The sequence below is a fragment of the Mytilus galloprovincialis genome, chromosome 2, assembly GCF_965363235.1.
Source record: "Mytilus galloprovincialis chromosome 2, xbMytGall1.hap1.1, whole genome shotgun sequence".
NCBI classification, from domain to species: Eukaryota; Metazoa; Mollusca; class Bivalvia; order Mytilida; family Mytilidae; genus Mytilus; species Mytilus galloprovincialis.
In genome coordinates, this window is record NC_134839.1 from 101415569 (window position 1) to 101434803 (window position 19235).

At 31.4% G+C, this 19235-nt stretch overlaps 1 protein-coding gene across 2 annotated transcripts in view; it reads left to right on the plus strand.

Annotated features, from left to right (window-relative positions):
• The window catches only part of LOC143065153 (uncharacterized), a 31658-nt gene that overhangs the window by 7693 nt on the left and 4730 nt on the right, over positions 1 to 19235 (plus strand). For both annotated transcript variants that reach the window (XM_076238542.1, XM_076238543.1), the window contains exons 2-3: positions 9868 to 9973; positions 12457 to 12540. In XM_076238542.1, the coding sequence (XP_076094657.1) occupies positions 9869 to 9973; positions 12457 to 12540 (189 nt within the window). In that variant the 5' untranslated portion in view covers position 9868. The remainder of the gene's footprint in view (positions 1 to 9867; positions 9974 to 12456; positions 12541 to 19235) is intronic.

Here is a 19235-nt window from a genome sequence, read left to right on the forward strand (position 1 = left end):
CTTATTTTATAGACAAGGGATGATTAAGAGCTTGGCTTTTTGTATAGACACATGTCTAGTTCTACTCAGACTTATTTTCTTTATTGTCCCTTGGAATCTTCTTTTTAAGTTCGTGCAGTTTTTTTTTATCTACGTATATATCATTTTATCTAGCTTATTCATATCCTGCTCTGTCAGGTTAAAATCATTCTAACATTTGCAGAGAAAAGTCGCTTTATCCATACCATATAATGCCAATCAATTATTTCAATAAATCACACCACTCTAAAACTAACCCAAAAAGTAATTAGGTATTCCCGTAAAGTGATTACCAAGAATCGCAATCAGCCAAAGATGCAATATTCCATTGTGTAATATTAATCTAAGAAAAACTGGGATGGGGTTGTCATTAGGTGTCAGTGGTTCAATCTTTCATCATAAGGAAGTAAAAGCATATCATGGAGTGTTGGGTAAAAGCTTTTAATATAATTAAGTAATCATATAATCTTCATCTTATGTCGTAAACGTCGGGATAAATAAGCATAAAAGTATGAAGATCAATCCCAACACATATGCAAATCGATCTTTATAATATATATTTCTATCGCCTATTTTATACGGGTATCTGTCGACATATTGAACACATTGTTTTTTAAAAGCACCTCAAATATTATGATGCAATGCAACATACAACAGCGCTTGACAGAGAAAAAACAAATGAAAAGTATCAAACATGACAAAATTTCCAATTCTAAATGAAAAGAGTAGAATATCTATTTTGAACAATTGATAATCTTCAATTTCATTAATCGATACCTAAGCAGAAAGGCTTTATGTTTTTTAGAAGGAATATTTTTGGTCATTTGTATTATGCAGATTCGGCTTTATTCATTTTGTGACACCGTTATTTGATGTTGTTTGCTTGTATAGTTTTACGTTCTTGAACTCAGAATACTATATTATTTCTCAAATTCATGCATTCGTTAAATTTAAAAATCAACTATTGGTTATGTCTGCTATCAATGCACCAGCAGTTTGGTTGTACTCACTACGTATATGTGTTTTTTTCTCAGTTTAATGCCTCGTGCATTGCATCTTCACTTAACGATTTGACGCATTTGGTTTGCATTACACAACATTAACAGTTTGTGATTGAAAATGTAGATTAATAGAGTTCAATTTGTGTAAACAATAATGCGTTCCGGTATTGTGAAACATCATATGCCATTATTTCGTTGATGCGTGTACTTGTTACTACTTTTATAGGTTTAAAAAAATTGTCATATAGATACCATAATCAATAATTGTAAACAATATTAACGACAGCTAATATACGAAGTAAATTATTCAAATGAATTTCAAAAATAATTTAATAGTTCCCATGACTGTTTGTGACAAAGAAGCTAATGTGAAAACAAGAAAGTCCGTTTATGTATAGTGTTTTTTTTAAACAGAAAAAGATGTAAATATTTATGAGTCTAACGTAACGAAGCTGATAGAATTACTAGAAAACACTAAATTCATAACAAGTCAATTGAAATATAGCAAATAATTCCATGGAAAATGTAGTTATGACGTGTCATTTTAAACATAAATTAAAATTTGTAGATCATGGAGCTGTTTTTTTTTTTTGGTAAAGATTAATTCTGAAAAAAAAATGAAACGTGTTTAAAAACATTGAATACTTTTATAAAATAGAAAAAAAATGGGAAAGTCGTATTTGTTTGCTTGAAAATAACAATAGAAGAACATATTGTTAATCATTTGTAAAAACTGAATTATCGGAGTATTTACATTAACCCTTAAAACAAACTTTTTCTGGCTTTGTTAAAAAGTAATATACTGAAATAAAATAATTTCGATTTTTTCTTAAATTGAAAGACCTATAAATAATTGAAAAATGCATCACAACTTGCCTATTATATAAACAAAATCCGGAATAATCGTTTGTCATCATTTTTTTTATCTACATGACGAAAAACGAACGTATATTTGTTACATATCATATCATATCATTGCTATTAATAAAATGAGAGACGATACCGACAAACTCATTAATCGACATACCATTCAACCAATCCCTAAAACGACAAAAAAAAAAAACCAATGATAACAAAACACTTATCAGAATACCAAAGATTTAGCATCACAAACCGCATCAACTAAATACTTGAAGTGTACTATGGTACTCTGGATGTGTAAAAAGTTCCTTCAATACAAGTGACATAAGCCAGTCGTGTTATTTGTAGAGAGTAACACTACTCTGATAAGTTGCAATCGGTTACTTCACAAACTTGAAAATCAAGATTGTTGTTACGACAAGAGAAGATTACTGTGGTCAGTTGTGAAACTAATATGCCATAGCGGTGAACCAAGTCATTGCGTCTGCGTACATAAGAAGATATTTATTACAATTTTACAATTTGAAATAGAATTGAGAATGTAAAAGCCAATGGAGGATATGTCAAAAGAGACAAAACATCCGATGTAATAATCCTGATACAGTAACTACCTTTTGTGTCAGAAGTCGGAAATGCCAACTTACAAGTGAGAAATATCAAGTTGTAACTGAGACATGTCAAGTTGGAAGTGAGAAATGTCAAGTTGGAACTAAGATATGTCAAGTTGGAACTGAGATATGTCAACTTAGGAGTGCGAAATTTCATGTCGGAACTGAGATATGTCAGGTTGGAATGGAATCATGTTTAGTCGAAACTAAGAAATATCAAGTTGGATCGAAACAATAACGTAAAATTGAAAATGATAAAAAGTCTGAACTAAGAAAAATAATGATGAAACTCAGGAATTGCAACAAAAGTAAAAATGACACAACAGAGTGTTAATACTGATCGTTCATAGAAAAACCATAGCATCGTATTAGATAGTCCCATCCACTATAATTTTCTCTCTCTCGTGTGTACAACAATACAAGTGATTAGATGTATTATGCAGTCACGGTATAGGTGTTTATTTGTGTCTTTGTTGGCGCTGCTGTTATTTCTTTAAATGAATTGTATATTACACTTATTATGGAGTTTCAGTAAATTGGATTTCTTCTGGTCTCATAATGAAAATATTTGTTGTATTACCATCGTAGAACAGAAAAATATAGGACAGACTGATTGGAGTTGGGTCTAAACATGAAAAAAGTATCACGTGAACATTTATAAAAATATAAAGGAAAAACAAAAGTCAAAAGGAACTGATAACATATATAAAAGATGCAAAGATGCTATTACATGCTAGACAGTTTAATTTATCCGACAAATATACGATTTAAAATATTTATATGATGCTGTGGTATAATATGTTTATTTCATTAAAATCTATATCTGAAATGATATCATGGTTTGAAAACATTTGTCAGGGATTATATAATATGTACTGTACTGGGTATATAGTAATAGAGAATAAATGAGCTTCATGTAGATATCAAACACTGGGATGCCGAATGATTTATGTTAACACTTTCCATCAGATTAATATTTATTCTTTATAATAAAAACAGGAATTCAATATTATGATTGCATTTAAAATCTTACTATTTAAGAACAACAAAAGTGGCCAAGTTTTTTTTCAAATTGGTAACTGAGAAAATGGTCTTTCCCTAAATTAGTTTTGTGAATTAAATACCATTATTAGTTACTTTATATTGAAAACAATAAACAAGTTTTATATACCTAGCAGATTATGTGAACATTTCATACAAACAACTCCTTGCTTACTTAAAAAGGTATATCCCGCAGAAGATTCTGTATCAAAAGCCGACTAGAATGCTTAACACGTTTATACAGGATAATTAAAGTTTCATTCCAAATGGAAGCAGATAATTCATTATATACAAACAATCAGCAAGGCATATAATCGATGATATTTAGTCTTCAACTCGTCAACTAGTTGCAATGTGAGAATTTTTCAGGATTAATTGACCATAAATAAGTTACAATCTAAAACTAATGGTGGGATATTTGAATTTCTTGTGCAATTTATTTATATTCTAATGCATTATGCGATGTTGAGTATTACCATTTACACAACATTCACTATTGTCTGAATTTGACTTACTTGCTTTGCAAATACTAGTAGGCCAATCGCTGGTCTATAAAAACATGAAAACAATTTTTAGTAACAATAAACCAACTTCTCTTGTATACGGGCTTTCCATTTCCAAACTCATTACAAATGTAGGTATTCAAGAGCTTGCTGCTGCTACTCAGAGGTTGTAAAATATCACCAGTGTTTGAGCAGAAAATTGATCAACTAGGGTTATGTCAGAGAACACCTTTTCTTAAAAAAAGTTTTCTTGGAAGATAGAAAAACCTTGTTGATATATATTCCGTATCGACTTCAAAAACAATACACTATGGTCTTAAATGATAAATTTAAGTTAAGCTGGGGTCACAAATTCCCAATTTTTACTACCGTCCTTGACAGGACCATTCCCGATTAAAATTTATTTAAAGTCTGATCAAGATCCTATGAATCTTGGATGGAAATTCAAACGTTAATTAAAATTTGTAAAAAAACATTTAATCACAACAACAATCAGATATTGTTCAGGAAGCGTCGATATTCCACCGTTTCCAAGCGAATTTATCCCGATAATCCCATTCTAAATCCGCTTCTAATCCGATTTGCATCTTTCGCCAGGTAAAATTCGACCGAGTCTGTCACGACTGCGTCCCGATTCTACCGAATGTAATCCGACAGAGATCAGATAGTGACAAGACAGTGAACCGACGCTGACGGAAGTTATCCGTTCGAAAACTGTCGGCATACTCGGGATGATCAGGTACTGTCGGAACGTAATCCTATCACGGTCCGCTCTATCGCATTGCAAACGGCTTTTTCTTGTCTCAGTCGTATTGTATTCTGTAATTGTCGGGAATCTGACGTAGGTATCATTAAAAACGGGACTGTTTCGGAACGGTTTCGGCAAAACCGGTTCGCAATCGACAAGATCTGGATGCAATCTGGACTCAATCGGCAGAAAAACAGCAATGAAAAATTTCTCCAGATCATTCCCGTTCCACAGGAAACCGTCCCGAATACACAGAACATTGTTAGGAATTCGATCCGATACAGCAGAATCTGTCACGACATAGGCACGATTGTAAACCGACTAGACAAAATCGGCTGAGTTTCCCCGAATGTTACCGGACGCACCTAACTGTCGGGGTTCTTTGCTGAACTATTCGGACCCTTCTCGACCAGTAGGAATCTGAACTAAAACGACTACGTTCAGACAATAATATGACATTCCAGATAATTGAGGATACTAATCCGACTTTTTCACTTTTCGTGTCATATCGTTGTCTGATCTCAAACGGGAGCAATAATCGGCAATGTGTGAACCTCGCATTACTGACGTTGGTTTTCATCATAGTTATGTGTTATTGTGTTCTTTATTTGTCTTTATAAATTATTACTTTTACTGTCTTTTTTGGTTATATCCATTTGACGTGGCTAGGTACTGATACAATTGCGCTACGTCTATTTTATTTTATTAACTTTTTTTTTAAATATATACTTGTTTATTCCAAAAAATTCCTAATTTTTGTATTGTTGTCATGATCTGTCTATAAGCCATTTTGTTTTTTCTTTGTTGACATTTTTGTTTGCTTATATATATATATACTGATTAAGATATAATAACACAAAGTTGACTGTTGTATACCTATTTTGAAATGTTTACCTATTATGTATGTTTATTTTATTTTTTTCAAACGTTGTTGTTAATATAATGAAATTGTATACGACTGTCATAGAAGTGAGAGGTTAAGTTAGCTATAAATTCAGGTGTAATTCACCCTTATCTACAAAAGAAAATACCTGTACCAAGTCAGGAATATGACAGTTGCTTTCAATTCGTTTGATTTTATTGAGCTTTTGAATTTGTTTTTTAAATAGGGACTTTCTGTTTTAAATTTTCTCAGAGTTTGGTACTTTTGTGGTTTTACTTTTATACAGAAAAAGTGCGCATATTTATTTTATTTAAAGGGACACTAGCTGTTGAATGCATAAGTGGATGTATGCAATTCGCGTATATGAAAATTAAAGTAAAGTTCGGAGTAATTCAAGGTCTCGAGATTCATGACTTAATATTGTGTTTATTGCAACTAAAACGTTACTACAGCCACAGTCTGAGGCGAATGAGATTGGATAAACAAATACCGTTGTTTGTGTAAACACTTGCACTTGCTTTAAAAAATTCTTTGGAAGCGAAAACTTTATTTCTATTGATGTTCGAATACTGCATAAAGTTGTTAGATTTCCTGTTTAATTAAAGATATAGTCCCTGAACAAATTAAAGCTCCAGTACTTTATGTTAATATAAGTTTTTAAAAGTAGAAATATATTGACGGAAGTATGCTCACAATTAATCCTTTCACAGTCGTTTCCATTATAATAGTACTTGTAATTGAAAAGACAAGTATCTTAACTATTTGGTATATACATTTGTATTAACAGTTAGCAATTAAAATATTTTGTCCACGAGTTCAGTGCATTTTAATCGTCATTACTTACAACACAATTGATTCCAACAAACCTTTAAATAAAGTAACAGGTTGAATAACTTCAAAAATACTAGTCACCCTAATATAGTTTGACACGTAAATGCAATCTTCCTGTTGGATCATTTATCATGCTTGAATTTTGATGATCCCCTCTGTGATAATTAACTTTAATTTCCAAAGCAATAAGCAGAACCAGGCTTTAAATGGTGCATCACAGATGTGTTGTGTCAACGTGGTTATTAGATTAAAATTGGTTATGAAATACTTCACCATGAGGAAGGTACACATTGAAAACTGAAAATGCTGCAAGGTTAATTTGAGTAATTTTCTTAAGAAATAGTTAATCAAATTACTTTAGTTCGCTTATGGGAAAACAAAATAGTTGATTTACTTTGCAGAATTGAGCACAGCAAAAGCAATTTCAGTATAAACACAACACGTTAAGTGAATTGATCCGTTTATATTCATACATCACCGGATTTTATTAGCAAAGATTTTACCAACGCTTCCAAACATGGAATGTTCAATGTTAAACGATGAAATCTTATACCAAAAATTATACGGAAAACTTTATGCTTGCAAGAATTCGCATATTTTGTAACTTCATTTCCATACTACGTAAAGTTTTGTCTTTTATGAACTTTCTTTAGAAAACATTGTTTTCTTCTCATCATATCATTGGCTTATAATGAAGTTGTTTGAAGGCTTCATGTATCATAAAATTGAAGATAAATTTAGGGTCACCAAAAATCTCAAGATGAAGAACCTTCTGAATTTGGGGTATAATTCGAGAGCTCTCGCATGAAATACGGTCTCTAGTTCATAAGTAATACTCGTCTTTATTCTTGAAAAGAAAAAAATCTAAAGATAGTTCATACTCGCTTATACATGTCAAAAAGTTTCACACAATATCCACTCACAGGTAGAGGCAATATATAAAATAATTTGTGAGTCATTTTTTTAAGATTTGACTAGGTCCACCTATTGAAGCAATGTAGGATTGCGACAATTCTATTCATCATGTATGGAATTGTATGTGTATGATATATGGCTATTGCATGAATATTGGGGAATATTGTCCCGAGTAGAATGTTATATTGCACGAGATTGCGAGTGCAATATATGTTCTATTCATGCAATGACCCTTCTATTGTATAGCAATATAATATTTGAAAGTAAAAATTGGTTTAAACTAAAAAAATCGTTGATGACGTTATGAATTTTGAAGATTTATTGCACTAGTGCAATATTGGAATTTATTGCACGCTAACTTTTGGTTACTTCCTGTGGGAAATATTATATTGCTATACAATAATGACAAATACTGAAACAGACATACCAATATTCTACATACGTAATTATTCAGAATATTACAATCATGACAGAAACATTCAAGAGTAAAATTGACTGCTCTTTGTTTATCTAGTATTGAATTGTTTATCTTTCATAAATATTCAATGCGAAATCATTATTATGAGATTTAAAAGCACAACTGGAAGCAATGACTACCACATGAAACAAAAATATTGAAAAATCTTGTTAAAAAGGGGAAACACATGACATATCCTTTTCAACTATCAGACCAAGAGTTGAACTTAATAATTGTGTCAATTTCGAAACATATAATTGTGTACATTATAAGTCTACCTTTACATCATAAAGGATACATCTTTATAGTTGTATCAACTAAGTAAAGCTAAATGGTTTGAAGAAGACTACATAGTCATAAATGTTTGTACTCCATTTTGTATCCCTAGATATTGTTAATTTGAGTTGTTTGTAAGGTTTCTTTTAATTCTAAAACTTCACTGAAATAAAGTCTAACACCTGAATCTTATCGAGAACTCCTTAATTATTCAGGGTTTTTTCTCTATTCTTCAAAGAGATCGAAACATATTTCAATCTTCTACTACTTAATCAGTGCTTAATTGTATTGTCTTACACTTAAATGATATAATTTGATTTGTTCTTTAACAAAATTTATCAGCACCAACCATACCAACTAACTTCGGCTAGACATGTAATAAAAGAGATCATTTCTTATTAATAAACGCAATTCAGAATAGACGCAATCAGAATTAATTTTGAGTATTATAACTTCTTAATCTTTCTGCTCACAAATAAGTATTTTATTTATATTTGTAAAAGTATTTTTGATAAAATTGTCTTTGAACAGTTGTTTCTTTGATTAACGTCAAATAACCGATTTTGATGGCACATTAAGGACGGAACAAATAAATGAGGAGTCAAATCTATAAATATGTAGACTTACGAAATAGAAGGATCAGTTTGACAATTTTAGAAGACATTATACTGACGCATTAAGGTTCACGGTTCTATAATCAGAAAGAACTTTAGGTCGCAATGTCGACTTACGTAGAAGATCTACAAAATGTAGATATCTAAAGGTTCCGAGAGAGGTTATATTTTGTACCCAATAGTTGGATACTTCTGAAGACCCTGTTATGGCATTGAACACAATACAAATGCGAGTCTGCCAAACCCGGTATTTATTTTGCATACAGCTTCAGTTTTATACTGCTACAGGTTTATCTCATTAGTAGAAATTCTGTCTGCATGTCACGTGAAGATGAAAACATATGAACTACAAAATACAAACCAACGCAAACACCCTTAAGTTACTTCTTTTGTTTTGTTTTATTAAAATGCACACTCCTTTATCTTGGGAATTCATATTACTAATCTATACTAAAATTTCAAAGGATAAATTGTAAAAGGAAAAAAAGACTGTGAAGTGTTCATTTGTAGAGTTTGATTTTGTAACCTGAAGGCGTAAAGACCACTTTAATCTTCACCGAGAACTTTAATTAACGTACATTACATGATTGTTGATCTCCAGGTTTGTCATCATCATGCTAATTTTGTGATTTGCGTTTATAGCACGCGTTAAATTTTAATTGTACCAGGAACTTCACAGAAATTGTCTACTTGATGGTCCTTCTATTTTGTACTTTCGGAAACGGACAAGTTTTTATTATAATAAAGGAACTAGAGCAATTTTGAAGCATTGAAATATGAAGGGTCGGTAACGACTTGTTCGACTATAATATGTGAATAAAATATTCCAATCCTTATGATTTCGTGTTTTAATTTCTAACAAAAAGCTGAAATTTGAGAGTTACATGAATCCAGACAATAGCAGATGTTCATGTAAAACCATTTCAAATTCATCCATTTGTTCTCTATCAATCATTGGTCGAGAATTTACTTCAATATTTACCTGATTAATGAAGCAAATATTTCCCTCTTAAATCACAAATTCAGCATGTGTTTATTTACAAACTGATATAGTGTAAAGAGAAAAGGAAGGCGGTATAAAAATAACAATATGATATTTCCCTTATTGTAGAATGGAGATCAACATGATGACTGTTACATACTGTTTGTTGGCCTTTGTAACACTTATATCAACAGTTTGTTCAATACCCATCGACACACAGGAAGCTACCGATATGGTAAGTCACAGGCTTTCATTTTCTTATCTAACAAGACTTTTGGTCTTTTGTGGATAGTTGTCTCATTGGCAATCATACCACATCTTCTTTTTTATATATACTAATATGGTATGTCTCATGCTTTCGTCTTCCTATCTTACACACAGAAAGCTACTGATATGGTAAGGCACATGCTTTCATCTTCATATCTGACACACAGAAAGCTATTGATATGGTAAGTCACAGGCTTTTGTCTTTGTATCTGATACACTGAAAGCTACCGATATGGTAAGGCACATGCTTTCATCTTCATATCTGACACACAGAAAGCTATTGATATGGTAAGTCACAGGCTTTTGTCTTTGTATCTGATACACTGAAAGCTACCGATATGGTAAGGCACATGCTTTCATCCTCATATTTGACACACAGAAAGCTACTGATATGGTAAGTCTCATGCATGTGTCTTCGACTCTGACACACAGAAAGCTACTGATATGGTAAGTCACAGGCTTTCATCTTCCTATCTGACACACAGAAAGCTACTGATATGGTAAGACACAGGCTTTTGTCTTCTTGTCTGACACACAGTAAGATACTGATATGGTAAGTCTCATGCTTTTGTCCTCCTTTCTGATACTCAGTAAGCTACTTATATGGTAAGTGACAGGCTTTCATCTTCCTATCTGACATACAGTAAGATATTGATATGGTAAGTCACAGACTTTTGTCTTTATATCTGACACACAGAAAGCTACTGATATGGTAAGTCACAGACTTTTGTCTTCGTGTCTGACACACAGAAAGCTACTGATATGGTAAGTCACAAGCTTCAATCTTCCTATCGGACACACAGGAAGCTACTATTTGTAAAGTCACAGGCTTTCGTCTTCGTATCTGACACCGAGAGCGCTACTGATATGGTAAGTCTCAGGCTTTAGTCTTTGTATCTGTGTCACAAGACACAGAGGAACCTTCTGATTTGGTTATTTACAGGCTTTCATCTTAGTTTCTGTTTACAGGACACAGGAATCTTCTAATTTGATTGGTCTCAGGCTTTAGTCTTTGTATTTGTTTCACATGACACAGGAACCTTCTGATTTGGTTAATCACAAGCTTTCATTGTCGAATCTGTTTTACTGGACAGAGAAACCTTTTGATTTGGTTAGTTACAGGCCTTTGTCTTCCTACAGAATCTGTGACGTTGTGTGTAAACCTGTTTTGTCCTTATTTAAGAAAAGATCCAACATGTATAAACCTACGAGAATGAATTTTGCTTTTTTTTTAATTTTTAAGAAATCGGATTGCTCAAATTAAAAGACATATAATTTAGATTGTGGGTGTTGATCTTTAGTTTGGAGGTTTTCTCTTAGAGGTTAAAAAAAAACCCGAAACAACATGTTCGTACGTGTCTTTTGATTTCTTGTATAGAGTTGTTTAATTGGCAATCATATCACATCTCCTTTTTTTATATTTAAGAGATAACTGTATTTTATTTGAAGCTTTAAGGACGTCCATGGGTAGTTTTATTGTCGCAAATTTATTTTACCTGGCGTAGCGGAGGCAGGTAAACGGGTATTTTGCGACAGTAAAACTACCGATGGACATCTGCAAAGCTTCAAATCCAATACAGTTTAATATCTCTATTCTAGTGCAAAACAAGTTCATAATTAAATTGCAATCATTATTTCAGTGTTAAAGCTTCATTAAAGTAAATTCCGCGAAAAGATGTTATCTTCTTTGGTCCATACACTAGGTGACGTCATATGTATGCTGCCGGCGTCAAACATAAACACCGGGCGTTTACTGGCTTCTGTGTCGCTTCAGAATGTTATAAAATTTGATAAAAAGAAGATTTTTAGGTGCAACATGTGAGTTTTTTCGCTTAGTATATTAGAAATTACATGTCAATACATTCAGCAATTCAAGATGTCGGCTTCCTTAGTTACAGACAAGGAGATAGAGAATTTTACGCTAACTGTCATCCAATCAGAACCATTGATACAAAATAATTGCATTAGAATTTTGTGTTTATTTGCAAATACATGGTCGTTTTGTCGTAATTTCCATTTGCCGGATTCGTGATGAGTATTCAGATGCAATTGTACTTGCAAGGTGTAACAGCGTTACATATTGATTAACAAGTGGAGTAAAAGAATACCTCCATCATACTTAATATTAAAGAGCGATTTCAGTTTTTTTTTTTGGCAAAATTAAAGCATTGTATATAGCGTAAAGTTTCATTAATAAGTAAGATTATGTTGAATGTATTATTATCATAGAACTCCAGAATAAAGTCTGTTCTTTTCGCCTCAAGAGATGTCTTTCCACTTTTCTTTTTCGTGATGTGTTTGTTTACCTTTTTAGAACATATGATAATTTATAGATGTGTATTTTTATTGAGTGGTGCTGATTGATTAGTTTATCTCAGTCATAGTTATCTTAGAATAAAAATTTAAACGATAAATACATTAGAATTGGAATAACGTGCTTTCATTTTTTAGCATCTAGAAGAAAAAAGGCCGAAATACATGGATACAAGAGATCTTGACTTCTTCAAAGAATTGGTATACGTATCTTTACAAAAAGTGAGTTGATTAAAATCTCTTGAAAATACAGATGTTTGGCTTATACCCTTAAATTGTCTAAGTCTCTGAGTTGCCAAAATCTGAAAAAATTTGACAAACTGAATTTTAAGATTCCGATGGCGTTGTCAATATATTTTTCGATTATGAGTTTGAATGTCCCTCTGGTATCTTTAACCCTTTTTTATCGTAAATAGCCCAAAAACGGTTGATTGTGGTTCTGCTACACGAACGTGGTTGTGTAATAAGACATCCAACACAAACAAACAGTGCATTAGCAAGGGCTTTTTTATTCAGACGAGTCTGGTTTCCCACGCATTTACAATTTACTCCGAATCAGTCAGACGGGACTGTATATTTATACATTCTGCATAGTATACGAGGTTTAATTGAAAATGAGATTATATCCCTTGTCAAAAACCCGTAACTCATTACTAGCCTCTACTGCTATAACAGTTGCTGATCAAAAATAGTTTAGTTAGCTCAGTACAGTGACAACAGTATAATACAAATCATAATCAATCAGCAGAACGGTGAGCTATTCCAGTTCCCTGGATGAACTAGTGCAAATGCAATTAATTCGACGGTATTGTTTTCCCTTGTGCAATAGATATTTATTTAACATATATGTTATTTTATAGACTTACAATAAAGATGTGGTGACACATCTGATAATGCCCATTTACAGATTTGATCGCTTTTTAAAAGTATTTTCAGTTTATTTTTCATATATATCAAAAGAACGTGCTAATTAACAAGCTACTATGCAGTCCTGATGAAGACTCGTTATCCTTTCCGAACAAATTAGTCTCACTATGAATCGACTAGTACTTATCTGCTCTTACTCACAAGTTCCGCGGAGAAGTAGCAATTACAATTTTTAAGTTTACGGTAAAAACCAACTGGTATTCGACCCTAGTAAGACCTCCGACACTCTAATATCTTGCATAAGTGAATCTATACGCTAAGAAACCCAACATTTTTAATTTGATAAATCTAGTTCCTACGAGAAAAAAGTATGATATATATATATATATATATAGGCATTTTATTTGCATGTACTTTATACAAAATTATGGCTACATGAAAATATTGGCAGTGTAATGGAATGAACTCTTATGTGATCCTCTATGGAAAAGTATATAAAAGATCAGATAATTCTTTCAAAGACTATTACCGATGATCAAAATATAAATTTGTTACTTCTGATACCGTTCGAACACCAACTTCAACTATTTGAGTGTCACATGACAATTAATTCAATATTGATTAGAGGAGATGACAGTATGGAAATGTCTTAATGTTTTAGTTTGTGTTTGATTAAATAGTGATATTAATTACATACTTTCGTATTTTTCTTCGTTGTCCCTTGATAACGTTATAGATTGAACTTTACCGAGTAATATCATTGACTAAGAATAAAAACTCATTAATATAATCCCAGATGATAGTAAAGATGACTCGTTTACATGTTTTCAAAACAAAAGAAGAAAATTGATAAAATATTAATTACAATATTTCATTTTATCATGCTAAATGCAGAAATTTGCGGTGCTTTGTTTTTACACTTAATTAAAGTCTACAGGTACGTTAATGGACGAGTCTATAGAAAATTAAACGGACATATACCGCATGGACATGCCTAAGAAGAAGATTGACCAAAAAATAGTTCTTAATTTCTATACTTTTCCAAACATAAGACATTAAATTATTCGGTGAACATAGAAGTTCGAATATATTTAAATGAAATGAACGTCAGATTTCACGTTATCCATGAGATGGCTATCGTACCTGATAATGTAATTCACTTAGTTGTTAATTTTCTAAAACATCCTATAGTCATGATATTTATACTATACAAGCATATATGAAGAACAAAAGATGCCAAATAGTTAGTTCTAGGGATACATTTCATATAGTAATATAATAAAGCCTTACATTTTGATTAATTCTTTGTACAAGTCCCAATGGTAAATATTTCTTTCATTCCTTACTCGTTAAAATTAATGCATAAATAAAAATCAGATTTGGAAATGTGTTACCTGTGTGACGTCAAACGCGAGATTCTACGTCAGAGTTAAAGTTAATTTAACCATGTGTCTTTCAGGGTAAGGATTCTGTCCCAGTTCTTAAAATCTTTCAATCCTTTATGATTGGATTTTACGTAGATAAATATAATCGTATAATAAAAAAGCAAAATCAGGTTGTTTAATTTGATGCATGCCTTTTTGTGCTTCTTTGTTATATTTGTTAGTTTTCATAGTGATAAAGATGATGACACAATGATGACTGCTGTGCCCCTAATTTTTATATTTCTAACTATTGTGTCGGTTTTGTTTATGCATCGTTGTCAATATAAACGAATTTGATGCAACTGTCATACAAGTGAGAAGTTTACCTAGTTATAAAACCAGGTTGAATCCACGATTTTCTACATAAAAAAATGCATGTACCAAGTCAGGAATATGACAGTTGTTATCCGTTCGTTTGATATGTTTGAGTTTTTGATAATGCCATTTGATTAGAGGCTTTCCTTTGTTAATTCTCCTTGGAGTTCAGTAATGTTGTGATTTTACTTTTCATGTACCTAAATTATATGTATATGTATATTGAAATGCTATTTTTTTTATATTTCTATTGTAAACGTTGAACCGTTGGTAACAATTCTGTAAATAAATATTTGATTAGAAATCTATAAAATACCCGTTATCGGATGTTAAACCATATATGATGCACGACTTATTATACATCCCACTTTTGAGATGTTTGTCATCGCCTTCCTCTTTAACTTATTTATATTAAACTTTTACTTAAACAATAGATGCGGAATTCAATTAGAGATGATTAATATGTCGTTTTAGACGTCAATTCGCAAGTCTATTGCTTGTCTTGAAAAAACACATTTGACATTCTTAAGACATTAGATATGACAAAATCGATTGACAAAATATCTTAGCTTTTCTGGTCACGATATTCTAAACATGATTTAATTTGTTTGATTCATGTAAACGGATATGACATTGTCCCTAGAGGTGAAGAAAACATGAGTTGGCGCCGTTCAATAATTTTTACATAAACTAGACATGATTTATCTGTTCCATAATTTGTTTTAGTTTTTTTTTAATGGAGATTTAAAATGTTTTTTTTAATTTATTTTTCGTCGTAAATACATGTAATAGTTCTACCAACTAAAATAAGTCAAATCAGAAAGGCACAAAACTAAAGGGCGTATAAGACCTTTAGGAGAAACGTCTTTTTAAAGGTTTTTGCAACAAAAGCAAATTTACATACGTATTTGAAAATTATCTACTAGTATTCAAAAAAGGGTTTGGTTTATGTTAAATGATATAGATTACAAACAAAAACATTTTGATAAAACAGAATTACAAGTTCAGCAAAAGAAACGAATTGTGTCTACGTGAAATCAGCCAATGCTTTTCCTTTGCTGGAAATATTATTCTTGAGGAATAAGTTTCCTTTTTAAACTTTAAATATGATACTAGTTTTTATTTATTTATTTTGTGTTGGATCGAAGGACGCAATTTACGTTGATTTTGCCCCTTCACTAAATAGGGTCACCAACATACTATGCAGACATTTTTTTATACTAGTTAACTCCATCATAAAACACACACAATACACAACATTCCAAATACAGTTATGAACAGTGTGATCTCTAACATTTATATTAATGATAATATTTTAGCATACATTTCTTATAAGATTAAGATCATTTCGTGAAAAATGATATCAGTTACCTGATTGTTTAAAATAAAATAACTTTCATAGTTTGTGTAAATTACTTTATGTGAGAAAAATCTGTAAATATTCCCGCTGCTGAAATACAGTTTCACAGTGTTGATTATATAAAGTTCGACCGTTTTCCTCTCAATAATTCTGTTAAGTTTAAACAAAGGTGTATCATTTGCATTTTAAAGTAAATAAAATACTGAATATTTTACTTTGAACTTTGAACGAATTAATGATAATAACTATAAAAGTTGATTGATACATGAATGATCAACCTTTTGGAATTAAAGTTATTAATATAATCTAAAAATATGCAAATAATTACAGAATGGAAAACAAAAACCTGCATAAAGCCGTTACAATGGCGTTCTTTATCATTGAAATTGTTTCCTTTTTCGACCTTCGGTATTTTTTTAAACGTTTTAATGAAATTATTGCAACATAATTGATAAAATGGTATTATAAATTTCAACAAATCGGTTGCATAATTTTTCTTTTTAAATAAAAAGCTTTTTTGAATAAATAGATCGTCAATAGATTGTTTTGAAAACGTTTTACTCATAAAATTCAGTTTAAGTCCAATCAAGAGTTATCCACTTCTGAAAATGTAGCAGAATACCTGGTACGCAAATGTATATATCTTTCATATTACACGTTTAATAGCTTTAAAATACTCACCGTAATCCAAATTTCTTACAATTTCGAAGGATCCGTTTTGCTATAAATGTTACAATTAAAACTACAGTTACTGTAGCGCTGATGTAAATTGGTAAGCTAGAGTGTATAAAAGAGACACAATATAAAAGTTAGGGTAAAGCACCTTGGTGATATTCAGCTATCATGGTATTTCAACATTAAGCTTTGCATTAGAATATTTCCATCAGACTGAATGTTTGTGTTAACGTTAGATTGATTGTTGTTTATGTAAAGTCTTTTTTACTGATATAATACAGACATTTTAGAAATCGTTCAACATAAAGCTATTCCGCTTTCTTAGAAATCGCAATTAGGCCAAACCAGCTTAATTTATAGTTCTAAAATTCCATCATTATTTTACCTTGCAGTATTTCTGTCATTCCTTTCGTGTTACTTTAAAAAAAAAAGACTCTAGAAGGCGAAATACATGCATTACTTTTCTACATTGGTTAGAGGTATAGGGGGAGGGTTGAGATCTCACAAACATGTTTAACCCCGCCGCATTTTTGCGCCTGTCCCAAGTCAGGAGCCTCTGGCCTTTGTTAGTCTTGTATTATTTTAATTTTAGTTTCTTGTGTACAATTTGGAAATTAGTATGGCGTTCATTATCACTGAGCTAGTATATATTTGTTTAGGGGCCAGCTGAAGGACGCCTCCGGGTGCGGGAATTTCTCGCTACATTGAAGACCTGTTGGTGACCTTCTGTTGTTGTTTTTTTATTTGGTCGGGTTGTTGTCTCTTTGACACATTCCCCATTTCCATTCTCAATTTTATTAAAAGAGGGGGGACAAGGGGGTCCCAATAACAGCAAAACAGCAAATTGATTTGGCTCATAACAGATAACAAGGAATTAAAATGGACAAAAACAGATAACAGTAAATGAAATATTAAAATAATTCGGTCTTTGACAAATCAGTATTTCTTATTACGGATATAATCCTTTGTAATGCATTCCATTTTTTATGACTATGTTTTTAGTATTAATTTATGTATCTAGAATGTGTTTAAATTACTACTCAATATATTATAAGATTTTTTATACGCTCGTTTACGGAACGTATTATGGTATACTGTTGTCCGTCTGTTGTCAACATGTCGGACATTAACTCAAAAACTCTTTAACCATTTGTATTAAACTTTGGGAAATTGTTTATATCTATTGACGTTCTGTTGTCAACATGTCGGACATTAACTCAAAAACTCTTTAACCATTTGTATTAAACTTTGGGAAATTGTTTATATCTATTGACGTGAGCTCCCTTTTTGGTTTTTTTTTATATAAATTTTAGATGTTAAGTTTCTGGGTAATGGGTTTTTATTCAATAAAATTGGTGTTTTTTTTCAGTTTTCTGATAATATCTCAAAAATGCTTTCACAAAGCAAGGAATTTTGGTGAATTGTTTAAATCTATTAACATGAGGTAACTTTCAATTTTTATAAGTTTTAGATTGTACGTTTCCGAGTTAACGGGTTTTATTAATTAAAAAGGGGTGATTTTCCAGTTTTCAGACATTAACACAAAAATGTTTTTAGCAGTTCTCATGAAACGTTGGTGTATTGTTTATATATATTGACTGAAGCTCCCTTTGTTGCTAATAAAAAAAGTGACCTAAAAGAGTTTGAATATTCTGACTTTTTCTAAATGACCATTTAATGAGTTGTGTGAATTTTTCTTAATAAAACTATGAGGCAAAGTGGTATATAGGGTAGAAAAATCAAAAGCACCAATTATAAGCATGCAATTTATCAAGTACTTCGAACGAATTTTGACACTCTAAAAGCAATTTATTCCACTATTTTCAAAGGCTTATTTGAACAATTTTTTATCAGCTGAGGTTTTTGATTGTACCAAGTGTACTAGTAAGTAGAATACATAGTTTAGTAGGGAAACAATGGCTTGAAACGAAATAAATCTGTGTTTGTAATGAGTTATGTGCAGCTTCGGACCAAGTACATGGTTGGAACTTTCATTGTACAATGCATTTGGTTCTGCTTTGAAAAGAATTACAGAGCTGAGTCTATGTACCATATTATATAAAATGTTAAGTGGTTGTTGGAACCTAGTCCTTAATTGAGATCCTTGTCAGATATTCCTGGCCATATGTTTTCTTTTTTGTCATATTAAGAATTGTTTTAATTTAATATGTTCGTACGAAAAACAAGGAACATTATTCTCATACAAAAAATTAAGATAATTCTAAATACACATTCATAAAAAAATGGAATTTATTACAAAGGATAATCATAAGATA